The sequence below is a fragment of the Cherax quadricarinatus genome, chromosome 7 (assembly GCF_038502225.1).
Source record: "Cherax quadricarinatus isolate ZL_2023a chromosome 7, ASM3850222v1, whole genome shotgun sequence".
Classification (NCBI taxonomy): domain Eukaryota; kingdom Metazoa; phylum Arthropoda; class Malacostraca; order Decapoda; family Parastacidae; genus Cherax; species Cherax quadricarinatus.
Genome location: NC_091298.1, coordinates 37,029,504 through 37,057,167, shown reverse-complemented (window position 1 = coordinate 37,057,167; position 27,664 = coordinate 37,029,504). Strand labels below are relative to the sequence as shown.

Below are 27,664 nucleotides of genomic sequence, written 5' to 3'. Positions count from 1 at the left end.
TATCTGATACACTGAAGGAAGTGCTAACCAGGGAAGTGAAAAATATTGAACTGAAGTTAAAGGACTCATACAGGATCCAGGAGAGACAGGAGTAGCTAACAGCGATTATTGAAATTGAAAGAAATTCAAAATATTTCTTTTCATATGCCAAAAACAAGTCAAAAACAACTTCTAGTATAGGGCCCCTGCTCAGACAAGACGGATCCTACACTGACGGCAACAAAGAAATGAGCGAGATACTGAAATTACAGTATGATTCAGTGTTCAGCGAGCCATTAACCAGTTTAAAGACAGACAATCCAAAAAGTTTTTTTCATGAATGAGCCTCAAAACCCTGCCAATGTAAGCCAGATTTATGACATAACCCTAACTCCACTAGATTTTGAGAAAGCCATCGACGACATGCCCATTCACTTAGCCCCAGGCCCAGACTCGTGGAACTCGGTGTTCATTAAAAACTGCAAGAAATCCCTCTCACGGGCCCTAAGTATGCTATGGAGAAGGAGCTTAGACACAGGCGAGATTCCACAGTCACTAAAAACAACAGATATAGCCCCACTCCATAAAGATGGCAGCAAAGCAGTAGCTAAGAATTATAGACCAATAGCTTTAACGTCCCACACCATAAAAAATCTTTGAAAGAGTCTTAAAGAAGCAGGATAGCAAACCACTTAGACTCCCCAAAATTGCACAACCCAGGACAACATGGTTTCAGACCAGGTCGCTCCTGCCTTTCGCAACTGCTTGACCAGTATGATATGGTCCTAGATGCACAGGAAAAGAAACATAATGCGGATGTAGTATACACAGACTTTGCAAAAGCCTTTGACAAGTGCGACCATGGTGTAATAGCACACAAAATGCGTGCTAAAGGGATAACCGGCAAAGTAGGCAGATGGATCTTCAACTTTCTAATCAATCGCACACAAAGAGTAGTAGTAAACAGAGTTAAATCAGTTGCTGCCATAGTGAAGAGCTCTGTCCCACAAGGCACAGTACTCGCACCTATCCTGTTCCTTATTCTTATATCAGACATAGACAGATATGTAAACCACAGCACTGTATCATCTTTTGCAGACGATACTAGGATCTGCATGAGAGTGTCATCCAGTGAGGACACGGCAAAGCTCCAAGAAGATATAAACCAAGTTTTCCAATGGGCAACAGAGAATAATATGATGTTCAATGAAGACAAATTCCAACTACTCCGTTATGGAAAACTGGAGGAAATAATAACAAACAATAGAGTGGAAAAGTAATGTGAAGGACCTGGGTGTGGTAATGTCCGAAGACCTAACCTTCAAGGACCACAACAGTGCCACTATCACATCTGCTAGGAAAGTGATAGGATGGATAATGAGAACATTCAAGACAAGAGATGCTAAGCCACTGATGATCCTTTTTAAATCACTTATTCTCTCTAGGCTGGAATACTGCTGTACATTAACATCCCCATTCAAGGCAGGTGAAATTGCAGAACTAGAGAATGTACAGAGAACCTTTACTGCACGTATAAGTTCCATCAAACACCTTAACTACTGGGAGCACCTGGAAGCACTTGGCTTGTGCTCACTAGAGCGCAGGCGAGAGAGATATATCGTAGTCTACACCTGGAAGATTCTGGAGGGATTGGTTCCTAATATGCACACAGCAATCACTCCATACGAAAGCAGGCGATGCAACATACCCCGAGTGAAAAGTAGGTGCGTCACTGGTACACTAAGAGAAAACACAATAAGTGTCCGGGGCCCAAGACTGTTCAACAGCCTCCCACCAGCAATAAGGGGAATTACGGGAAGACCCCTGGTTGTCTTCAAGAGGGAGCTGGACAGATACCTAAAGACGGTGCCGGATCAGCCGGGCTCTGGTTCGTATGTTGGATTGCGTGCGGCCAGCAGTAACAGCCTCATTGATCAGGCCATGATCCACCGGGAGGCCTGGTCGTGGACCGGGCCGCGGGGGCGTTGATCCCCGGAATGACCTCCAGGTAGCCTCGAGGTAGGGCAAAAGAGCGGAGAGCGCGGCTCCCAGTGACCAGCCGGTACACTAAAGTGCGTGCCAAGTTTGATTCAGCCTTCTGCGGTATCCGAACGGCTGTTCGGATGTTTCAGTAACAGTTTTAAAAATTTGCCCTTTCCTTGGGCATGTTCGGAAATTGGCGAGGTTCGGATAATGGCAGGCCGGATATGCGAGATATCACTGTATATATATATATATATATATATATATATATATATATATATATATATATATATATATATATATAAACACTGATCTCTGGCTGAAGGAGACTCGAACCTACGAACCTCGGTACAAGGTACGCAGTGCTATACTAATCTCACCACACTGGATCAATACCTTGGCGTCCAGCTTGCGCTAGACGTTTGATCCAAGGCATCCAGCTTTCAGGGAGAAGGCTTACAGCTTTTCATCTCATCCCCTGCATGCATCATTTCGCCTGCTCTTGCGAATTCCTTGCATTGTTAAAATCTCTAGTAAGGGTGATGCATGCAGGGGATGAGACGAAAAGCTGTAAGCCTTCTCCCTGAAAGCTGGCTGCCTTGGATCAAACGTCTAGCGCAAGCTGGGCGCCAAGATATTGGTCTAGTGTGGTGAGATTGGTATAGCACTGTGTACCTTGTTCCAAGGTTCGTAGGTTCGAGTCTCCTTCAGCCAGAGGTCAGTGTTTATATATATATATATATATATATATATATATATATATATATATATATATATATATATATATATATATATATATATATATATATTCAGATGATGCAGTGGTAAACCGGTAACTGCTATTATTTGTGTTGATAGAGTATTATTTTTAAATTATATATTAAGTAAATTAATCGTGTTCTGAAAGACATTATGTAGATCTCGTCCATCAAAATAACTTTGAGTAAATATGACTCACATATAATGGTTATTTGCCTATTATCAATCATATTACATTTTTACTATATATTCTACCTGGAGGGTATTCCGGGGATCAACGCCCCCGCGGCCCAATCCATGACCAGGCCTCCTGGTGGATCAGGGCCTGATCAACGAGGCTGTTACTGTTGACCGCACTTAGTCCAACGTACGATCCACAGTCTGGCTGATCCGGCACTGACTTTAGGTATCTGCCCAGTTCCCTCTTGAAGACAACCAGGGGTCTACTGGTAATTCTCCTTATGGCTGGTGGGAGACTGTTGAACAGTCTTGGACCCCGGACACTTATTGTGTTTTCTCTTAGTGTACTAATGGCGCCCCTACTTTTCATTGGAGGTATGTTGCATCGCCTGCTGAGTCTTACGTTTTCATAGGAGTGATTTCTGTGTACAGATTAGGGTCCAGTCCCTCTAGGATCTTCCAGCTGTAGATTATGATGTATTTCTCTCGCCTGCGATCCAGTGAGTACAAGTCAAGTGCTTCCTAGGATTCCCAGCAGTTAAGGTGCTTGACAGAACTTATACGTGCAGTAAAGGATCTCTGTACACTCTCTAGATCTGCGATTTCACCTGCTTTGAATGGAGATGTTAATGTACAGCAGTATTCCAGCCTAGAGAGAACAAGTGATTTGAAAAGGATCATCATTGGCTTGGCATCTCTCGTTTGGAACGTTCTCATTATCCATTCTATCATTTTCTTTGCACGTGCGATCGTGGCACTGTTGGCGATTCTTGAAAGTGAGATCCTCAGACATTACTACTCCCAGGTCCCTTACATTATTTTTCCGTTCTATTGTATGGCCAGAGTCTGTAGTATACTCTGTTCTAGTTATTATCTCCTCCAGTTTTCCAAAACGGAGTAGTTGGAATTTGTCCTCATTGGACACCATATTGTTTACCGTTGCCCACTGGAAAACTTTGTTTATATCTTCTTGGAGGTTAACCGCGTCCTCAGCAGATCCTAGTATCATCCGCAAAGGATGATACGGTGCTGTGATGTATATCTCTGTCTATGTCTGATATGAGGATGAGGAATAAGATGGGGGCGAGTACTGTGCCTTGTGGAACAGAGCTCTTCACTATGGCAGCCTCCGATTTAACTCTGTTGACCACTACTCTTTCTGTTCGATTTGTTAGGAAGTTGAAGATCCATCTCCCCACTTTCCCAGTTATTCCTTTAGCACGTATTTTATGGGCTATTACGCCATGATCGCATTTGTCAAATGCTTTTGCAAAGTCTGTGTATATTACATCTGCATTCTGATTTTCTTCCAGTGCATTTAAGGTCATAACATAGTGATCCTGTAGTTGTGAGAGGCAGGAGCGACCTGCCCTGAACCCATGTTGCCCTGGATTGTGCAGATTTTGGGAATCCAGGTGATTTGCAATCCTGCTTCTTAGCACTCTTTCAAAGATTTTTATGATGTGGGACGTCTGAGCTATTGGTCTATAGTTCTTAGCTAATGCTTTGCTGTCACCTTTATGGAGTGGGGCTATATCCGTTGTTTTAAGTGACTGGAATTTCACCCATGTCCAAGCTCCTCCTCCATAGTGTACTTAATGAAAACAGAGTTCCACGAGTCTGGGCCCGGGGCTGAAAGCATGGGCATGTTGTCAATGGCTTTTTCGAAATCTATCGGAGTTAGGGTAATGTCGGAAATCTGGCATACATTTATGGAGTTTTGAGGCTCATTCATGAAGAAATCATTTGGGTCGTCGATCCTCAGACTGATTAGTGGTTCACTAAACACAGAGTCGTACTGGGATTTCAATATTTCACTCATTTCCTTGTTGTCATCTGTGTAAGTCCCATCCTGTCTGAGTAAGGGCCCAATACTAGATGTGGTATTTGCCTTGTTTTTGGCATATGAAAAGAAATATTTTTAATTTCTTTGAATTTCACTAATAGCTTTAAGCTCCTCCTGTCTCTCCTGGTTCCTCTAAGAGTCATTTAACTTAAGTTTGATAGTTTCCACTTTCCTGGTCAGCGCCTCCTTTCGTGTATCAGATATTCTAGCACTCCTGAGGAGCTCAGTGACTCTTCGTTGTCTTCTGTAAAGGGAGCGTCTTTCTCTCTCCAGTTTACTTCTGCTCTTCTTCTTTCTTAGGGGAATATGCCTAGAACATGCTTCAGCTGCCAGGAAGTTGATCCTTTCAAGGCACTGGTTTGGATCAATGTTATTTAAGATATCTTCCCAACATGTTTCGTTTAGGACAGGACAGGAGATAGATGAACTGCCGCCATAGTTCTGTTACCTAGAATCCTAATCTCTGCCAATTTTGGAAAAAGTGATCTTGCGCTGACATGAATAAAGTGAAGGCCTGTTTTCGTAAAACAGTCAAAATCATCAGTATATGGCAATGGGTCATTTGTATTAAAAATGGGTAAATCAGTGTCATCATTGTTAAAAGGTAACTGTGCCAAAGTGCATTTGTTACAAACAAAATGAAATCTGGCACCATTACCATAATAGAACACACATCGATTATGCACCCATCCTTTACACAATTTGCATAAGGTAACCTTACTGTTCTTCTTTCGTACTTTAGTACAGTGTATACATAAGTGTGGTGGTGTCTGAGATAATAAAAATGGTTCTATTGTCTCACATTGAACTCTCTCTCTCTCTCTCTCTCTCTCTCTCTCTCTCTCTCTCTCTCTCTCTCTCTCTCTCTCTCTCTCTCTCTCTCTCTCTCTCTCTCTCTCTCTCTCTCTCTCTCTCTCTCCAACCAATATCTTCTTTAACTCAGAACATTTATTTTGCATTCATTTGCACCTCGACTTATTTATTCCCACCTCTTTCCTCTTCCCGGAGGTTGCGCCACACTTTCATATTTACCATCCTCTTCCCTTGCCTGTATTTTTTCTGGTCGTAATTTCGTAAGAGTTTTGCTCGACCAAGCACTATTTACTCCTGCAAAACCTCTTGAAACTTTCAACTGAAGATGAAGATAGGTAACAGAACTTTGGTCACTATTATGCCAGTAACTTCCTCCTCCAGGGAACGACTGATTCGCAGCAACCATGCACTGTGATGCTATAAATGCTGATGAATAAGACACTTGTGCAAAACTTGGGAATCTTTATTATGGAAACGTGTCGCCAGCCATTGGCTTCCTCAGTCCAATACAGAAAAGGATGGTTGAATATCAGACGGAGTTTGAGGTGATCAGTCCCTCAGCCTGGAGTCGATGTGATCAGTCAATCAGTCTTGATAAGACTACAGCACATGCGCTGAGGAACTTATATACTGTAGACAAGTGAGTGCAAATGAGCACAAATAGGAATCACGTCTGTTTCACACTCAGCACACGGAGGATCACACTTATACTGAATGACCCACATGGATTTAACGTTTAACATGAATTACAAAAACAAAACCGAAAACTAGAGAGGCGAAGCAGTTGGAGGCGGCTTCACCATGGAAAACTCCACATGTGTAAGAAGGTCATGACTATAGGTTATGCAACATCCAGCATCACAAGACGCAGATGTCGTTTAAATAGAATTCAAGATAAAAGGTTCAGAAACCCGAGAAGTTGATAGCATAAATGTTATCCACCAAGAAACTTCCTATCCTTTTTTATTAACTGTCTGCGTTTATGACATGTCTGCTTGACTCACAATATGTTTATGACATGTCTGCTTGACTCACAATATGTTTATGACATGTCTGCTTGACTCACAATATGTTTATGACATGTCTGCTTGACTTACAATATGTTTATGACGTCTGCTTGACTTACAATATGTTTATGACGTCTGCTTGACTCACAAGATGTTTATGACATGTCTGCTTGACTCACAATATGTTTATGACATGTCTGCTTGACTTACAATATGTTTATGACGTCTGCTTGACTCACAAGATGTTTTTGACATGTCTGCTTCACTCACAAGATATGACATGTCTGCTTGACTCACAAGATATTTATGACATGTCTGCTTGACTCACAAGATATTTATGACATGTCTGCTTGACTCACAAGATATTTATGACATGTCTGCTTGACTCATAAGATGTTTATGACATGTCTGCTTGACTCACAAAATGTTTATGACGTTTCTTTGACTCGCAACATGTTTATGCCATGTCTGTTTAACTCAAAAGATGTTTATGAAATGTCTGCTTAAATCACAAGATGTTTATGGCATGACTGTTTGACTCACAAGATGTTTATGACATGTCTGCGTGACTCACAAGATGTTTATAATATGTCTGTTTGACTCACAAGAAGTTTATGACATGTCTGCTTGACTCACAACATGTTTATGACATGTCTGCCTGACTCACAAGGTGTTTATGACATGTTGCCTTGACTCACATTATGACATGTCTGCTTGACTCACAAGATGTTTATGACATGTCTGCTTGACTCACAAGACGTTTATGACATGTCTCTTTCACTCACAAGATGTTTATGCCATGTCTGCTTGAATCACAAGATGTTTATGACATATCTGTTTCACTCACAAGATGTTTATGCGATGTCTGCTTGAATCACAAGATGTTTATGACATGTCTGACTCACAAGATCTTTATGAGATGTCTGCTTGACTTACAAGATATTTATGACATGTTTGACTCATAAGATGTTGAAGACATGTCTGCTTGGCTCACAAGGTGTTTATTACATGTCTCCTTGACTCACAAGATGTTCATCACTGGTGACTGGGTGACTGGTTCAGTGGTAGTTCTGTGGTGTGACTCGTTCAGTCGTAGTGCTGTAGGGTGATTGGTTCAGTGGTAGTGCTGTGGGGTGATTGGTTCAGTGGTAGTGCTGTGGGGTGATTGGTTCAGTGGTAGTGCTGTGGGGTGATTGGTTCAGTGGTAGTGCTGTGGGGTGATTGGTTCAGTGGTAGTGCTGTAGGGTGATTGGTTCAGTGGTAGTGCTGTGGGGTGATTGGTTCAGTGGTAGTGCTGTGGGGTGATTGGTTCAGTGGTAGTGCTGTGGGGTGATTGGTTCAGTGGTAGTGCTGTGGGGTGATTGGTTCAGTGGTAGTGCTGTGGGGTGATTGGTTCAGTGGTAGTGCTGTGGGGGTGACTGCTTCAGTGGTAGTGACACATTCATTATTTGTGCTGTGGGATGATTGGTTCTGTAGTAGTGCTGCGGGGTGACTGGTTCAGTAGTAGTGCTGTGGAGTGACTGGTTCAGTGGTAGTGCTGTAGGTTGACTGGTTCAGTGGTAGTGCTGTGGGGTGACTGGTTCTGTGGTAATGCTGTGCGGTGACTGGTTCAGCAGTAGTGCTGTGGGGTGACTGGTTCAGTGATAGTGCTGTGGGGTGACTGGTTCAGTGATAGTGCTGTGGGGTGACTGGTTCAGTGGTAGTACTGTGTGGTGACTGGTTCAGTGGTACTTCTGTGGGGTGACTGATTCTGTGGTAGTGCTGTGGGGTGACTGGTTGAGCGGTAGTACTGTGGAGCTACTGGTTCTGTGGTAATGCTCTTGGGTGACTGCTTCAGTGGTAGTGCTGTGGGGTGACTGGTTCAGTGGTAGTGCTGTGGGGTGACTGGTTTAGTGCTAGTGTTCTATGGTGACTGGTTCAGTGGTAGTGCTGTGGGGTGACTAGTTCGGTGGTAGTGATGTGGGGTGACTAGTTCAGTGGTAGTGCTGTGGGGTGACTGGTGCACTGGTAGTCCTGTGGGGTGACTAGTTCTGTGGTAGTGCTGTGGGGTGACTTGTTCAGTGGTCGTGCTGTATTGTGACTGGTTCGGTTGTAATGCCGTGGGGTGGCTGGTTCAGGGGCAGTGTTGTACGGTGAATGGCTCAGTGGCAGTGATGTGGGGTGACTGATTCAGTGATATTGTTGTGGGGTGACTGGCTCAGTGGTAGTGCTGTAGGGTGACTGGTTCAGTGGTATTGCTGTGGGGTGAGTTGTTCAGTGGTAGTGCTGTGGGGTGACCGGTTCAGTGGTAGTGCTGGGGGGTGACAGGTTCGGTGGTAGTGTTGTGGAGTGACTGGTTCAGTGGTATTGCTGAAGGGTGACTGGTTCAGCGCTTGCGCTGCAAGGTGGCTGTGTGGTGACTGGTTCTGTGGTAGTGCTGTGGAGTGACTGATTCAGCGGTAGTACTGTGGGGTGACTGGTTTAGTAGTAGTGCTGTGGGTTGACTGGTTCAGAGGTAGTGCTGTGAGGTGACTTTTTCAGTGGTAGTGCTGTGGGGTAACTGTTTCTGTGGTAATGCTGGGCGGGGATTGGTTCAGTGGTAGTGGCGGGGCCTGACTGGTTCACTATGAGTGCTGCACGGTGACGGGTTCAATGGTACTGCTGTGGGGTGACTGGTTCAATGGCAGTACTGTTGGGTGACTGGTTCAGTGGTTATGCTCTGGGGTAACTGGTTCAGTGGTAATGTTGTGGGGTAACTGATTCTGTGGTAGAGCTGTGGGGTGACTGGTTCAGTGGTATTGCTCTGGGGTGACTGTTTCAGTGGTAGTGCTGTGGGGTGACTGGTTCAGTGGTAGTTCAATAGGGTGGCTTTTTCAGTGGTAATGCTCTGGGGTGACTGGTTCAGTGGTAAATCTGTGGGGTGACTGGTTCTATGGTAGTGCTATGGGTTGGTAGTGCTGTGGGTGACTGTTTATGTGTTAATTTTGTGGGGTAACTGGTTCAGTGGTAATGTTGTGGTCTACTGGCTCGGTAATAGTGCACGGTGACTGGTTCACTGGTACTGATGAGGGGTGACTGGTTCACTGGTAGTGCTGTGGGGTGACTGGTTCAGAGGTAGTGCTGTGGGGTGACTTTTTCAGTGGTAGTGCTGTGGGGTGACTGTCTCTGTGGTAATGCTGGGCGGTGACTGGTTCAGTGGTAGTGCTGTTGGGTGACTGGTTCAGTGGTAATGCTCTGGGGTAACTGGTTCAGTGGTAATGTTGTGGGGTTACTGGTTCAGTGGTAGTGCTGTGGGGTGACTGGTTAAGTGGTAATGCTCTGGGGTGACTGGTTCAGTGGTAAATCTGTGGGGTGACTGGTTCTGTGGTAGTGCTATGGGTTGACTGGTTCAGTGGTAGTGTTGTGGAGTGATTGGCTTTATGGTAATGCTGCAGGGTGACTGGTTCAGTGAAAGAGCTGAGGGGTGTCTGGTTAAGTAGTAGTGCTGTGGGGTGACTGGTTCAGTAGTAGTGTGGTAGGGTGATTGGCTCTGTGGTAGTTCTGTGGCGTGACTGGTTCAGTGGTAGTACTCTGGGGTGACTGGTTCAATGGTAGTGTTGTGGGGTGAGTTGTTCAGTGGTAGAGCTGTGGGTTGACTGGTTCAGTGGTAGTGCTGTGGGGTGACTGATTCAGTGGTAGTATTGTGGGGTGACTAGTTCAGTGATAGTGATATGGGGTGACTGGTTCAGTGGAAGTGTTGTTGGGTGACTGGTTCAGTGGTAGTGCTGTGGGGTGACTGGTTCAGTGGTAGTGCTGTGGAGTGACTGGTTCTGTAATAATGCTGCAGGGTGACTGGTTCAGTGGTAGTGCTGAGGGGTGACCGGTTAAATGGTAGTGCTCTGGGGTGACTGGTTCAGTGGTAGTTCTGTGGGGTGACTGGTTCAGTGGTAGTGCTATGGGTGACTTTTTCAGTGGTTGTGCTGTGGGGTGACTGGTTCAATGGTAATGCTCTGGGGTGACTGGTTCAGTGGTAATGCTGTGGCCTACTGGTTCGGTATTAATGCTGCACGGTGACTGGTTCACTGGTACTGATGTGGGGTGACTGGTTCAGTGGTAATGCTCTGGAGTGACTGGTTCAGTGGTAATGCTGTGGGGTGACTGGTTCAGTGGTAGTGCGGAAGTGTGATTGGTTCAATGGTAGTGCTGTGGCGTGTCTGGTTTAGTGATAGTACTATGGGGTGACTGGTTCAGTGGTAGTGCTGTGGGGTGACTTTTTCAGTGGTAGTGCTGTGGGGTGAGTGGTTAAATGGTAGTGCTGTGGGGTGACTGGTTCAGTGGTAGTGCTATGAGTGACTTTTTCAGTGGTAGTGCTGTGGGGTGACTGGTTCAGTGGTAATGCTCTGGGGTGACTGGTTCAGCGATAGTGCTGTGGCCTACTGGTTCGGTATTAATGCTGCACGGTGACTGGTTCACTGGTACTGATGTGGGGTGACTGGTTCAGTGGTAATGCTCTGGAGTGACTGGTTCAGTGGTAATGCTGTGGGGTGACTGGTTCAGTGGTAGTGTTGAGGAGTGATTGGTTCTGTGGTAATGCTGTAGGGTGACTGGTTCAGTGGTAATGTTCAGGGGTGACTGGTTCAGTGGTAGTGCTGTGGGGTAACTGGTTAAGTGGTAGTGCGGAAGTGTGATTGGTTCAATGGTAGTGCTGTGGCGTGTCTGGTTTAGTGATAGTACTATGGGGTGACCGGCTCAGTGGTAGTTTTGTGGGGTGACTGGTTCAGTGGTAGTGTGGTGGGGTGAGTTTTTTCAGTGGTAGAGCTCTCGGGTGATTGGTTCAGTGTTAGTGCTGTGCGGTGACTGGTTCAGTGGGAGTGCTATGGGGTGACAGGTTAAATCGTAGTGTATTGGGGTGAGTTGTTTAGTGGTAGAGCTGTGGGGTGACTGGTTCAGTGTTAATGCTGTGGGGTGACTTTCAGTGTTAGTGCTGTGGGGTGACTGATTCAGTTGTAGTGCTGTGGGGTGACTGATTCAGTCGTAGTGCTGTTGCATGCCTGGTTCAGTGGTAGTGCTATGGCGTGACTGGTTCAGTGTCAGTGCTGTGAGATGACTGGTTGAGTGGTAGTGCCCTAGGGTGACTGGTTCAATGGTAGTACTGTAGCGTGACTGGTTCAGTGGTACTGCTATGGGGTGACTGGTTCAGTTGTAGTTTCCTGGGATATGTTGTTCAGTGGTAGTGCTCTGGGGTGACGGGTTCAGTGGTAATGCTATGTGGTGACTGGTTCTGTGGTAGTGCTATGGGGTGACTGGTTCAGTGGTAGTGCTGTGGGTTGACTGGTTCACGGGAAGTGCCTTGGCGTGAGTTGTTCATTGGTAGTGTTGTGGGGTGACTGGTTCAGTGTTAGTGCTGTGGGGTGACTGGTTCAGTGTTAGTGCTGTCGGGTGACTGGTTCAGCGGTATTGCCCCGGGGTGAGTTGTCCAGTGGTAGTGCTGTGGCGTGACTGGTTCAGTGGTAGTGCTATTGGGTGCTTGGTTCAGTGGTAGTGCTGTGGGATGACTGGTTCAGTGTTAGTGCTGCGGGGTGACTGGTTCAGCAGTAGTGCTCCGAAGTGAGTTGTTCAGTGGTAGTGCTGTGGCGTGACTGGTTCAGTGGTAATGCCCTGGGGTAAGTTGTTCAGTGGTAATGCTGTGGGGTGACTGCTTCAGTGGTAGTGCCGAGGGGTGGCTGGTACAGTTATAGTTCTTTGGTGTGGCTGGGTTAGTGATAGTGCTGTGGGGTGACTAGTTTTGTGGTTTTGCTGTTGGGTGACTGGTTCACTGGTAGTGTTGTTTGGTGACTGGCTCAGTGGTAGTGCTGTGATGTGACTGGTTCTCTGGTAGTGCTGTGGGGTGACCTGTTCAGTGGTACTACTTTGTGGTGAATGGTTCAGTTGAAGTGCTGTGATGTGACTGGTTCAATGGAAGTGCTGTGGGGTGACCTGTTATTGGTAGTGCTGTGGGGTGACTGGTTCAGCAGTAGTGCTGTGTGGTGACTGGCTCAGTCGTAGTGCTGTGGGGTGACTGGTTCATTGGTAGTGTTGTGTGGTGACTGGCTCAGTGGTAGTACTGTGAGGTGACTGGTTCTTTGGTAGTGCTCTGGGGTGACTGGTTCTCTGGTAGTGCTCTGGGGTGACTGGTTGAGTGGTAGTGCTGTGTGGTGACCTGTTCAGTGGTTGTGTTGTGAGGTGACTGGTTCAGTGGTAGTGTTGTGTGGTGACTGGTTCTCTGGTAGTGCTCTGGGGTGATTGGTTGAGTGGTAGTGCTGTGTGGTGGCTGGCTCAGTAGTAGTGCTGTGAGATGACTGTTTCTCTGGTAGTGCTCTGGGGTGACTGGTTCAGTGGTAGTGCTGTGTGGTGACTGGCTCAGTGGTAGTACTGTGAGGTGACTGGTTCTTTGGTAGTGCTCTGGGGTGACTGGTTCAGGGGTAGTGCTGTAGGGGACTTGTTCAGTGGTAGTGCTATGGGGTGACTGGTTCAGTGGCAGTGCTGTGTGGGTTACCTGGTTACCTGGAGGTTACCTGGAGGTTATTCCGGGGATCAACGCCCCCGCGGCCCGGTCCATGACCAGGCCTCCCGATAGATCAGGGCCTGATCAACTAGGCTGTTACTGCTGGCCGCACGCAGTCCAACGTACGAGCCACAGCCCGGCTGATCCGGCACTGACTTTAGGTATCTGTCCAGCTCTCTCTTGAAGGCAGCCAGGGGTTTATTGGTAATTCCCCTAATGCTTGATGGGAGGTTGTTGAACAGTCTTGGGCCCCGGACACTTGTGGTGTTTTCCCTTAGTGTACCAATGGCGCCCCTACTTTTTATTGGAGGCATTTTGTATCGGCTGCCCAGTCTTTTACTTTCGTAGGGAGTGATTTCTGTGTGCAGATTTTGGACCATTCCTTCCAAGATTTTCCAAGTGTAGATTATGATATATCTCTCCCTCCTGCGAGTACAAGTCAAGTGCTTCCAAGCGTTCCCAGTAGTTAAGGTGCTTGACAGAACTTATACGTGCAGTAAAGGATCTCTGTACACTCTCTAGATCTGCGATTTCACCTGCTTTGAATGGAGATGTTAATGTACAGCAGTATTCCAGCCTAGAGAGAACAAGTGATTTGAAAAGGATCATAATTGGCTTGGCATCTCTCGTTTGGAACGTTCTCATTATCCATTCTATAATTTTCTTTGCACGTGCGATCGTGGCACTGTTGTGATCCTTGTAAGTGAGATTCTCAGACATTACTACTCCCAGGTCCCTTACATTATTTTTCCGCTCTATTGTATGGCCAGAGTCTGTAGTATACTCTGTTGTAGTTATTATCTCCTCCAGTTTTCCATAACGGAGTAGTTGGAATTTGTCCTCATTGAACATCATATTGTTTACCGTTGCCCACTGGAAAACTTTGTTTATATCTTCTTGGAGGTTAACCGCGTCCTCAGCAGATGACAGCCTCATGCAGATCCTAGTATCATCCGCAAAGGATGATACGGTGCTGTGATGTATATCTCTGTCTATGTCTGATATGAGGATAAGGAATAAGATGGGGCGAGTACTGTGCCTTGTGGAACAGAGCTCTTCACTATGGCAGCCTCCGATTTAACTCTGTTGACCACTACTCTTTCTGTTCGATTTGTTAGGAAGTTGAAGATCCAACTCCCCACTTTCTCAGTTATTCCTTTAGCACGTATTTTATGGGCTATTACACCATGATCGCATTTGTCAAATGCTTTTGCAAAGTCTGTGTATATTACATCTGCATTCTGATTTTCTTCCAGTGCATCCAAGGCCATATCATAGTGATCCAGTAGTTGTGAGAGGCAGGAGCGACCTGCCCTGAACCCATGTTGCCATGGATTGTGCAGATTTTGGGAATCCAGGTGATTTGCAATCCTGCTTCTCAGCACTCTTTCAAAGATTTTTATGTGGGACGTCTGAACTATTGGTCCATAGTTCTTAGCTATTGCTTTGTTGCCACCTTTATGGAGTGGGGCTATATCCGTTGTTTTAAGTGACTGGAATTTCACCCATGTCCAAGCTCCTCCTCCATAGTGTACTTAGGGCATGCGAGAGGGGTTTCTTGCAGTTCTTAATGAAAACAGAGTTCCACGAGTCTGGGCCCGGGGCTGAGTGCATGGGCATGTTGTCAATGGCTTTTTCGAAATCTATCGGAGTTAGGGTAATGTCGGAAATCTGGCATACATTTATGGAGTTTTGAGGCTCATTCATGAGGAAATCATTTTTGTCGTCGATCCTCAGACCGATTAGTGGTTCACTAAACACAGAGTCGTACTGAGATTTCAATATTTCACTCATTTCCTTGTTGTCATCTGTGTAAGTCTCATCCTGTCTGAGCAAGGGCCCGATACTAGATGTGGTATTTGCCTTGTTTTTGGCATATGAAAAGAAATATTTTGAATTTCTTTCAATTTCACTAATAGCTTTAAGCTCCTCCTGTCTCTCCTGGTTCCTGTAAGAGTCATTTAACTTAAGTTCGATAGTTTCCACTTCCCTGGTCAGCGCCTCCTTTCGTGTATCAGATATTCTAGCACTCCTGAGGAGCTCAGTGGCTCTTCGTCGTCTTCTGTAAAGGGAGCGTCTTTCTCTCTCCAGTTTACTCCTGCTCTTCTTCTTTCTTAGGGAAATATGCATAGAACATGCTTCGGCTGCAAGGAAGTTGATCCTTTCAAAGCACTGGTTTGGACCCATGTCATTTAAGATATCTTCCCAACATGTTTCGTTTAGGGCATGGTTTACCTGGTCCCAGTTGATGTTTTTGTTGTTGAAGTTGTATTTTGGGAAGACACCTTCACAGGTACATGCATTCTGCTGATCAGGGCCCCTAGGCATGTACGTCTGGACTTCGATTAGGCTGTGATCAGAATTTTTTGTTTTATATATTCTTATGTCTCTTATCAGGTCCTCATTATTTGTGAAGATAAGGCCAAGTGTGTTTTCTAGTCTTGTTGGCTCCACTATCTGCTGGCTTAAGGTGTGTTTTTCGCAGAGACTTAGTAGCTCATGTGTGTGTGACCTTTCATCTGTGGTACCTCCGGGGATTGTTTCAGCTATAACATTATTTGCTACATTCTTCCATTTTGTATGCCTTAGGTTGAAATCTTCAAGCAGTAAGATGTTTGGGGATGGAGCTGGAAGGTTTTCCAAACAGTAATCAATTTTCTGTAGCTGTTCCTTGAACTGTTGTGAGGTTGCATCTGGTGGCTTATATACCTCAATGACCAGGTTTTGGTTCTCGATCTTTATTGACAGAACTTCAACTACCTCATTTGTAGTGTTCAGCAACTCCGTGCAGATGAGGGACTCTTTAACATACAGGCCAACCCCCCCTTGTTGCCTGTTCTTTCTGTCGCATTTAATAAGGTTGTAACCACTTATCCATATTTCACTGTCAAAGTGATCTTTTGTGTGAGTCTCTGTGAAGACTGCAAACATTGCATTAGACTCCTCTAGAAGTCCACTGATAAAATGTATTTTGTTGTTGGTGGATGGCTTAAGGCCCTGTATATTAGCAAATATGAACGACGTTGTATTCTGTGTTTGTTGGGTGGATTTTGTTACTGGCATCAGTAGTTGTAATACTGGAGGGCCATGGGTGGCCACTTGCTGCGCCTCCAGTCCAACAAGGCTCCAAGGTGGTGGACTATTTTTATTTCCTTCCATTTTCTTTTTCCGTTTCCTGCCACTAAAAAATCACCTGGAGTTGGGTTGTCGTAGCTACTAATGTTTGTCTTGTGGGGTCTGTGCCTCGTGGCCCTTTTTAGATGGTTCAGTGGTAGTGCTGTGAAGTGATTGGTTCAATGGTAGTGCTGTGTGGTGACTGGTTCTCTGGTAGTGCTGTGGCGTGGCTGGTTTAGTGGTAGTGCTGTGTGGTGACCTGTTCAGTGGTGGTGATTTGGTGTGACTGGTTCAACAGTAGTGCTGTGGGGTTACCTGTTCAGTGGCAGTGCTGTGGGGTTACCTGTTCAGTGGCAGTGCTGTGGGGTGACTGGTTCTGGTAGTGCTGTGGGGTGGCCTGTTTATTGGTAGTGCTGTGGGGTGACTGTTTCATTGGTAGTGCTCTGGGGTGACCTGTTCTGTGGTAGTGCTGTGGGGTGACTGGTTCAGTGGTAGTGCTGTGTGGTGACTGGCTGAGTGGTAGTGCTGTGATGTGACTCGTTCTCTGGAGGTGGTCTGGGGTGACTGGTTCAGTGGTAGTGCTGTGGGGTGACCTGTTCAGTGGTAGTGCTGTGGGGTGACTGGTTCAGTTGTAGTGCTCTGGGGTGACCTGTTCAGTGGTAGTGCTGTGGGGTGACTGGTTCAATGGTAGTGCTGTGTGGTGACCGGCTCAGTGGTAGTACTGTGGGGTGACTGGTTCTCTGTTAGTACTGTGGGGTGACCTGTTCATTGATTGTGCTGTGGGGGGACTGGTTCAGTGGTAGTGCTGTCGAGTGACTGGTTCAGTGGTAGTGCTATGGAGTGACTGGTTCAGTGGTAGTGCTGTGGAGTGACTGGTTCATTGGTAGTGCTGTGGAGTGACTGGTTCAGTGGTAGTGCTGTGGAGTGACTGGTTCAGTGGTAGTGCTGTGGAGTGACTGGTTCAGTGGTAGTGCTGTGTAGTGACTGGTTCAGTGGTAGTGCTGTGGAGTGACTGGTTCAGTGGTAGTGCTGTGGAGTGAATGGTTCAGTGGTAGTGCTGTGGAGTGACTGGTTCAGTGGTAGTGCTGTGTAGTGACTGGTTCAGTGGTAGTGCTGTGGAGTGACTGGTTCAGTGGTAGTGCTGTGGAGTGACTGGTTCAGTGGTAGTGCTGTGGAGTAACTGGTTCAGTGGTAGTGCTGTGGAGTGACTGGTTCAGTGGTAGTGCTGTGGAGTGACTGGTTCAGTGGTAGTGCTGTGGAGTGACTGGTTCAGTGGTAGTGCTGTGTAATGACTGGTTCAGTGGTAGTGCTGTGGAGTGACTGGTTCAGTGGTAGTGCTGTGGAGTGACTGGTTCAGTGGTAGTGCTGTGGAGTGACTGGTTCAGTGGTAGTGCTGTGTAGTGACTGGTTCAGTGGTAGTGCTGTGGAGTGACTGGTTCAGTGGTAGTGCTGTGGAGTGACTGGTTCAGTGGTAGTGCTGTGGAGTGACTGGTTCAGTGGTAGTGCTGTGCAGTGACTGGTTCAGTGGTAGTGCTGTGGAGTGACTGGTTCAGTGGTAGTGCTGTGGAGTGACTGGTTCAGTGGTAGTGCTGTGGAGTGACTGGTTCAGTGGTAGTGCTGTGTAGTGACTGGTTCAGTGGTAGTGCTGTGGAGTGACTGGTTCAGTGGTAGTGCTGTGGAGTGACTGGTTCAGTGGTAGTGCTGTGTAGTGACTGGTTCAGTGGTAGTGCTGTGGAGTGACTGGTTCAGTGGTAGTGCTGTGGAGTGACTGGTTCAGTGGTAGTGCTGTGGAGTGACTGGTTCAGTGGTAGTGCTGTGGAGTGACTGGTTCAGTGGTAGTGTTGTGGAGTGACTGGTTCAGTGGTAGTGCTGTGGAGTGACTGGTTCAGTGGTAGTGCTGTGGAGTGACTGGTTCAGTGGTAGTGCTGTGGAGTGACTGGTTCAGTGGTAGTGCTGTGGAGTGACTGGTTCAGTGGTAGTGCTGTGGAGTGACTGGTTCAGTGGTATTGCTGTGGAGTGACTGGTTCAGTGGTAGTGCTGTGTAGTGACTGGTTCAGTGGTAGTGCTGTGGAGTGACTGGTTCAGTGGTAGTGCTGTGGAGTGACTGGTTCAGTGGTAGTGCTGTGTAGTAACTGGTTCAGTGGTAGTGCTGTGGAGTGACTGGTTCAGTGGTAGTGCTGTGTAGTGACTGGTTCAGTGGTAGTGCTGTGGAGTGACTGGTTCAGTGGTAGTGCTGTGGAGTGATTGGTTCAGTGGTAGTGCTGTGGAGTGACTGGTTCAGTGGTAGTGCTGTGGAGTGACTGGTTCAGTGGTAGTGCTGTGGAGTAACTGGTTCAGTGGTAGTGCTGTGGAGTGACTGGTTCAGTGGTAGTGCTGTGGAGTGACTGGTTCAGTGGTAGTGCTGTGGAGTGACTGGTTCAGTGGTAGTGCTGTGGAGTGACTGGTTCAGTGGTAGTGCTGTGGAGTGACTGGTTCAGTGGTAGTGCTGTGTAGTGACTGGTTCAGTGGTAGTGCTGTGGAGTGACTGGTTCAGTGGTAGTGCTGTGGAGTGACTGGTTCAGTGGTAGTGCTGTGGAGTGACTGGTTCAGTGGTAGTGCTGTGGAGTGACTGGTTCAGTAGTAGTGCTGTGTAGTGACTGGTTCAGTGGTAGTGCTGTGGAGTGACTGGTTCAGTGGTAGTGCTGTGGAGTGACTGGTTCAGTGGTAGTGCTGTGTAGTGACTGGTTCAGTGGTAGTGCTGTGGAGTGACTGGTTCAGTGGTAGTGCTGTGGAGTGACTGGTTCAGTGGTAGTGCTGTGGAGTGACTGGTTCAGTGGTAGTGTTGTGGAGTGACTGGTTCAGTGGTAGTGCTGTGGAGTGACTGGTTCAGTGGTAGTGCTGTGGAGTGACTGGTTCAGTGGTAGTGCTGTGGAGTGACTGGTTCAGTGGTAGTTCTGTGGAGTGACTGGTTCAGTGGTAGTGCTGTGGAGTGACTGGTTCAGTGGTAGTGCTGTTGAGTGACTGTTTCAGTGGTAGTGCTGTGTAGTGACTGGTTCAGTGGTAGTGCTGTGGAGTGACTGGTTCAGTGGTAGTGCTGTGGAGTGACTGGTTCAGTGGTAGTGCTGTGTAGTAACTGGTTCAGTGGTAGTGCTGTGGAGTGACTGGTTCAGTGGTAGTGCTGTGTAGTGACTGGTTCAGTGGTAGTGCTGTGGAGTGACTGGTTCAGTGGTAGTGCTGTGGAGTGATTGGTTCAGTGGTAGTGCTGTGGAGTGACTGGTTCAGTGGTAGTGCTGTGGAGTGACTCGTTCAGTGGTAGTGCTGTGGAGTGACTGGTTCAGTGGTAGTGCTGTGGAGTGACTGGTTCAGTGGTAGTGCTGTGGAGTGACTGGTTCAGTGGTAGTGCTGTGGAGTGACTGGTTCAGTGGTAGTGCTGTGGAGTGACTGGTTCAGTGGTAGTGCTGTGGAGTGACTGGTTCAGTGGTAGTGCTGTGTAGTGACTGGTTCAGTGATAGTGCTGTGGAGTGACTGGTTCAGTGGTAGTGCTGTGGAGTGACTGGTTCTGTGGTAGTGCTGTGTAGTGACTGGTTCAGTGGTAGTGCTGTGGAGTGACTGGTTCAGTGGTAGTGCTGTGGAGTGACTGGTTCAGTGGTAGTGCTGTGGAGTGACTGGTTCAGTGGTAGTGCTGTGGAGTGACTGGTTCAGTGGTAGTGCTGTGGAGTGACTGGTTCAGTGGTAGTGCTGTGTAGTGACTGGTTCAGTGGTAGTGCTGTGGAGTGACTGGTTCAGTGGTAGTGCTGTGGAGTGATTGGTTCAGTGGTAGTGCTGTGGAGTGACTGGTTCAGTGGTAGTGCTGTGTAGTGACTGGTTCAGTGGTAGTGCTGTGGAGTGACTGGTTCAGTGGTAGTGCTGTGGAGTGACTGGTTCAGTGGTAGTGCTGTGTAGTAACTGGTTCAGTGGTAGTGCTGTGGAGTGACTGGTTCAGTGGTAGTGCTGTATAGTGACTGGTTCAGTGGTAGTGCTGTGGAGTGACTGGTTCAGTGGTAGTGCTGTGGAGTGATTGGTTCAGTGGTAGTGCTGTGGAGTGACTGGTTCAGTGGTAGTGCTGTGGAGTGACTGGTTCAGTGGTAGTGCTGTGGAGTGACTGGTTCAGTGGTAGTGCTGTGGAGTGACTGGTTCAGTGGTAGTGCTGTGGAGTGGCTGGTTCAGTGGTAGTGCTGTGGAGTGACTGGTTCAGTGGTAGTGCTGTGGAGTGACTGGTTCAGTGGTAGTGCTGTGGAGTGACTGGTTCAGTGGTAGTGCTGTGGAGTGACTGGTTCAGTGGTAGTGCTGTGTAGTGACTGGTTCAGTGGTAGTGCTGTGGAGTGACTGGTTCAGTGGTAGTGCTGTGGAGTGACTGGTTCAGTGGTAGTGCTGTGTAGTGACTGGTTCAGTGGTAGTGCTGTGGAGTGACTGGTTCAGTGGTAGTGCTGTGTAGTGACTGGTTCAGTGGTAGTGCTGTGGAGTGACTGGTTCAGTGGTAGTGCTGTGGAGTGACTGGTTCAGTGGTAGTGCTGTGGAGTGACTGGTTCAGTGGTAGTGCTGTGGAGTGACTGGTTCAGTGGTAGTGCTGTGGAGTGACTGGTTCAGTGGTAGTGCTGTCGGATGTTTGAATTAGAGAAACAGACGACAAATCTAGGTAAATAACACACATAAGAACTTATAATTTATTTAGTTGAAGGTTTAGTGTCTGGGTCTTGGACTGAGAGATGTTGACTTTGTTCAGAAAATATCTTCCTAACATAGCAAACGCTGTCCTCATCTCTCCTATCAAAGATTTTTTTTTTTTTTTGATATAAGATCTGATTTTATAAAGATGGTTTCTAGTTGCTAATTTATAATCTAACAACACAGTATATTGTTTTTATCTGTGATATCGGGAAATGATGAAGGAAAATGATACTTGCGCGAGGGGAAATTGAATGATAATCCTTGGTAGAAAATGAATTTCACTTACTTGTTCTCACCTATTTTCACGTGCAGGTGTCGTGGATCAGGCAGCGGGACCTACACATCCTCACCGTGGGAATCTTCACCTACACAAGTGATGACAGGTTCAAGGTGAGTCGACCTTCGTTTAAACTTATGATAGCAGATTTATGGTGAGGTATATATCCCTTGAAGTAGCGGTCTGAGGTCCATGGTAAGTCTTACTGCCTCTGACTTCTGGAATAATAATAATAATAATAATAATAATAATAATAATAATAATAATAATGATAATAATAATAATAATAATAATAATAATAATTATTATTATTATTATTATTATTATTATTATTATTATTATTATTATTATTATTATTATTATTACAAGAACAACAACAACAACAAGGAAAAATAATTTGATAAGGAAGAACAAAATAAAAGAAAAACACACAAAAAAAGGTGAGTGTAAGATAAACCAAACACTTACTGTGAGTGTTGTATCGACTCGACTCAAGAAATCGTAATGACACGATTGCAAACAAACCATACCCCCGGCCGGGATTGAACCCGCGGTCATAGAGTCTCAAAACTCCAGCCCGTCGCGTTAGCCACTAGACCAGCTAGCCACAATAAGATTCATCCAACTAGGTATATTTCTACACCATAGGAAAGTTAGCACAGGCACCTCTGTGACCACAAATGCAAGTGTTGTATCGTGAGTGTAAGATAAATCAAACATTTACTGTGAGTGTTGTATCGTGAGTGTAAGATAAACAAAACATTTACTGTGAGTGTTGTATCGTCATTGTAAGATAAACCAAACATTTACTGTGAGTGTTGTATCGTGAATGTAAGATAAATCAAACATGTACTGTGAGTGTTGTATCGTGAGTGTAAGATAAACCAAACATTTATTGTGAGTGTTGTATCGTGATTGTAACATAAACGAAACACGTAGTATGAGTGTTGTATCGTGAGTGTAAAAAAAAAACACTTCAGAGTAGCTCCGGTCAGATCACTGACAGTGACAGGGATATGTGTGAAATTTTCAATTCTTACTTCCTCTCAGTTTTTACTCAGGAAGATACTAGGGAAATTCCAGAAATAATAAATTATGTAGAACAGGACGATAATAAACTATGCACGATTAGAGTAAGCAGTGACATGGTCCTCAGACAAATAGAGAAATTAAAACCTAACAAATTCCCAGGCCCTGATGAACTGTTTGTAAGGGTGTTAAAGGAATGTAAAGAGGAACTTAGCAAACCTTTGGCTAATCTTTTCAACATATCACTACAAACTGGCATGGTGCCTGATAAGTGGTAAATGGCAAATGTAATACCTATTTACAAGGCAGGTGACAGGTCCTTGGCTTCGAACTATAGACCAATAAGCCTTACCTCCATAGTGGGAAAATTTATGGAATCCATAATTGCCCAGGCAATTCGTAGCCATCTTTATAGGCATAAATTGATAAATTAATAAAAACACGGTTTTACTGAATGGCGTTCCTGTCTTACGAATTTACTAACTTTTTTGCTAAGGTGTTTGAGGAGGTAGATCATGGTAATGAATATGATATTGTGTATATGGCCTTCAGTAAGGCTTTGGATAGAGTTCCACATCAGAGACTTTTGAGGAAACTTAAGGCACACGGAATAGGAGGAGAAATTTTTTTCCTGGGTAGAAGCGTGGTTGACTAATAGGCAGCAGAGAGTTTGTATAAATGGGGAGAAATCACAATGGGGGCACGTCACAAGCGGTGTTCCACAGGGGTCAGTGTTGGGCCCGTTGTTGTTTACAGTTTACATAAACGATGTAGATGAGGGAATAAATAGCGACATAAGCAAATTTGCTGATGACACCAAATTAGGTCGTCCAATTCATTCTATTGAGGACATTAGTGCACTCCAGGATGATTTGAATAGACTGATGCAGTGGTCGGAGAAGTGGCAGATGAGGTATAATATAGACAAATGCAAAGTGCTAAATGTTGAACAGGACAATAGCCATGCCACTTATAAACTGAATAGTGTCGATCTTAATACTACTGATTGCGAAAAGAATTTAGGAGTTCTGGTTAGCAGTAATCTGAAACCAAGACAACAGTGCATTAGTGTTCGCAATAAAGCTAACAGAATCCTTGGCTTCATATCTAGAAGTATAAATAATAGAAGTCCTCAGGTTGTTCTTCAACTTTATATATCCTTGGTTAGGCCTCATTTAGATTATACTGCACATTTCTGGTCACCACATTACGAAATAGATGTAAAAACACTGGAAAACGTACAGAGGAGGATGACAGAGTTGATCCCATGTATCAGAAATCTTCCCTATGAGGATAGACTGAGGGCCCTGAATCTGCACTCTCTAGAAAGGCGTAGAATTAGGGGAATGTGATTGAGGTGCATAAATGGAAAACAGGAATAAACAAAGGGGATGTAAATAGCGTGCTGAAAATATCCAGCCAAGACAGGTCTCGCAACAATGGTTTCAAGCTGGAAAAATTCAGATTCAGGAAGGATGTAGGAAAGCACTGGTTTGGTAATAGAGTTGTGGATGAGTGGAACAAGCTCCCGAGTACCGTCATAGAAGCTAAGACGTTGTGTAGTTTTAAAAATAGGTTGGATAAATACATGAGTGGGTGTGGGTGGGTGTGAGTTGGACCTGACTAGCTTGGGCTTCCAGGTCTGGTGCCGTGCTCCTTCCTTAAGTGAAAATGACCTGACTATGTGGTCATTGTTCTAGGCCGGGGGGTGGCATGGACCTGCTTCGTATAAGAACATAAGAACATAAGAATGTAGGAACACTGCAGAAGGCCTACTGGCCCATACGAGGCAGGTCCTTATCAAAACGACAACTACCTAGAGCTACTCAAGAAACAACTCCAGCACCCCCCAACACCAATCAAACCCAGCCCCTCCCACTCATATATTTGTCCAGTCTCTTCTTAAAGCTACCCAAGGTCCTAGCCTCTATCACCCCACTGGGAAGACTGTTCCACGCATCTACAACTCTGTTAGAAAACCAGTACTTACCTATGTCCTTTCTAAATCTAAATTTATCCAACTTAAATCCATTATTCCTGGTTCTTACCTGGTTCGACACCCTCAGTACTTTATTAATGTCTCCCTTTATGCCCGTCATCCACTTATACACTTCAATGATATCTCCCCTCATTCTATGCCTCTCCAGAGAGTGGAGATTTAAGGCTTTAAGTCTATCTTCATACGGGAGGTTCCTTACACAGTAAATCATTTTAGTCATTCTTCTCTGTATGTTCTCTAATGAGTCTATGTCCATCCTGTAGTAAGGGGACCAAAACTGAGCAGCATAATCTAAATGAGGCCTCACTAGTGATGTATAGAGCTGTAAAATAACTTTTGGACTTCTGTTACTTATACTTCTTGAGATAAATCCAAGTAATCTGTTGGCCTTGTTGCGCACACTGAGGCACTGCTGTCTTGGCTTTAGATTTCTGCTTACCATGACTCCCAAGTCTTTTTCACATTCTGCACGACCAAGCTCCACTTCACCCAGATTATAGCTTCGAGGGTCATTTTCATTACCAAGGGCAAGTACCTTACACTTATCCACATTAAACTTCATCTGCCACTTCTCAGACCAAGACATTAATTTGTTCAAATCGTCCTGGAGTTCATTGATATCCTCCTCAGAGTGAATTATACGGCCTATCTTTGTATCATCAGCAAACTTACTCATGTCACTAGTAATCCCTTCATGAAGGTCATTAATGTAAATTATGAACAAGAGAGGGCCTAAAACTGATCCTTGTGGAACGCCACTAGTGACTAATCCCCATTCAGATTTCACTCCATTAATGGTAACTCTCTGCTTTCTATTGGTAAGCCATGCCTCAATCCATGCTAGAACTTTACCTCCTATACCATGAGCTGCCACTTTTCTTAAGAGTCTCTTGTGAGGTACTCTGTCGAAGGCTTTACTAAAATCCAAATAAACAATATCATATTCCTTATTACTGTCAACTGCCTCAAATGTTCTATTGAAGAACGTCAGTAAGTTTGTCAGGCAGGAACGACCTCTCGTGAATCCATGCTAAGATTCATTTATCAAGTTATGCTCTTCAAGGTGACTTCTGATAATGTCAGCTATAATTGATTCTAATAACTTGCCCACTATAGATGTCAGGCTTATTGGACGGTAATTTGAAGGAGTGGACTTATCCCCTGATTTGAATATAGGAACCACATTAGCCATCTTCCACAACTCTGGCACAACACTGGTAAGGATGGACGCATTGAATACACTCGTTAATGGCTGACTAAGCTCCATCTTGCATTTCTTAAGTACCCTTGAAAACAACTCATCGGGTCCCGGGGACTTATTTTGTTTCAGTTTGTCTATCTGTTTAATAACCATGTCCCTCGTGACAGTAATATTAGTTAACTTAAATTCATCAGGAACCAAATAATTGTTAATTACTGGAATCTCATTTACATCTTCCTGTGTAAAAACTGACAAAAAATAGTCATTAAATAAGGAACACATTTCCAGTTCATTATCCGTCAGCTGTCCATTCCCAGATTTCAGAGGTCCTACTTTTTCCTTCACCTTCGTCCTATACACTTGAAAGAACCCCTTTGGATTAGTCTTTGATTCATTAGCAACTCTAATTTCATAGTCACGTTTAGCCTTTCTAATCGCCTTTTTTACTTCTCTTTTAAGCTGAACATATTGGTCAGTAAGGTTAACCTCTCCTCTTCTGATGCGCCTATAAATTCCCCTTTTCTCCCCTAATAGATGCTTTAGCCTCCTGTTAACCCATTTGGGATCGTTATTATTAGACCTAATTTCTCTCTTGGGAATGTATATACTCTGGGCACTGTGTACATTATTAAGAAAACAATCATAAAAGCAGATCCCTTCATATTCAAAAGTATGATTATCACCAATAAAATCATTAGCTAGATAACCCCAATCAAGATTAGACAGATGTTCCCTAAGTCCATTATAATCGGCAGAACGAAAATCAGGGATTTTTACTGTATTATCATTATTCTTGCATTCCCAATTAATGCTAAAGGTGATGGATTTGTGATCACTTGCGCCAAGCTCTTCAGTGATCTCCAGATTATTCACGAGTGTTTCCTTATTTGACAAGACTAGGTCTAGCAAATTATTACCCCTGGTAGGCTCAGTTACACTCTGTTTCAGAAAACAGTCCTGAACTGTTTCCATGAAGTCACTGGACTCTAGATTACCTGTCAAAGAATTCCAGTCAATTTGGCTAAAGTTAAAGTCCCCTACTATGACTACGTTACTGTGTCCAGAAGCCCTAACAATTTCGTCCCAAAGAAGTCTCCCTCTATCGTGATCCAAGCCTGGAGGTCGGTATATTACACCTAGAATTAGTTTTTCTTGACCCTCCACGAACTCTACCCAAACAGACTCTGTTACTGCTCCATCTATTTTTATACCTGTTTTTATGCAACAATTAATATTTTCTCGAACATACAATGCAACTCCTCCCCCCTTCCCATTACATCTATCCACATTGAACAACTTAAATCCCTGAATATTACACTCAGCAGTCATATCCCGACTCTTTAAATCATACCACGTTTCAGTTAATGCAATGATATCAAAGTTCCCAGCACATGCTACCAAACGTAGTTCATTAATTTTATTTCTTGCACTTTGACTGTTAGCATAAAATACCATCATATGTTTTTTCTTCTGCACATTTTTCCTATTCATCTTTGTTTTTACACAATTTCTGAAATTATCATTACCCAGAGTTACTCCATGACAGTTACCATTAAGATTCTTAATATCAGAGCATAAGTCAATATATCCATACTCATTATTAATCATTTCTAAACCCATACCTCTAACTAATCCTAGTTTAAAGTCCTAACAACCCCCTCAACTGAGTTAGCAAGAAAACCCACACCTGCCCTGGATAAGTGAACCCCATCCCTGGCATACATGTCATTTCGGCCATAGAAGTTGTCCCAGTTGTCAATGAATGGTACTGCATTATCCTTACAGTGTTTATCCAGGCAACAATTAATACCAATTGCTCTGGACAACCATTCATTACCAACACCTCTTCTTGGCAAAATGCCACATATAACAGGGCGCCCCCCCTTCTTCCTAATCATGTCTATAGCTGTCCTGAACTTTCTAACTAAATCCTCACTTCTACGCTTGCCTACATCATTGCCTCCAGCACTGAGGCAAATAATAGGATTGATCCCATTACCGTTCATGATGTTGTCAAGCCGGCTAACAATGTCCTCCATCCCAGCCCCAGGAAAGCATACCCTTTGTCTCCTACTCCTGTCCTTCAAGCAGAATGCCCTATCCATGTATCTAACCTGGCTATCCCCAACAACAACAATATTCTTACCTTCCTTGTTGTCGTTCGTCGTGACGATCCCAGTAGTAGACTCACATTCGTCGGGTAGCACCGAGAATGCGTTGGAGGTTTCCACGGGAGTTTCCACAGCAGTCTCTTTCTTCTTCATCGTTTCTGGCTTTCCATTCGTCTTC

The 27,664-nt window shown here is 45.1% G+C and overlaps 1 protein-coding gene across 1 annotated transcript in view; it reads left to right on the top strand.

The window, feature by feature from the left end:
- LOC138852328 (uncharacterized) overlaps nucleotides 1-27,664 on the top strand; it is a 565,480-nt gene that overhangs the window by 18,957 nt on the left and 518,859 nt on the right. The window contains exon 3 of the mRNA XM_070082110.1: nucleotides 21,182-21,259. Within this exon, the coding sequence (XP_069938211.1) occupies nucleotides 21,182-21,259 (78 nt within the window). The remainder of the gene's footprint in view (nucleotides 1-21,181; nucleotides 21,260-27,664) is intronic.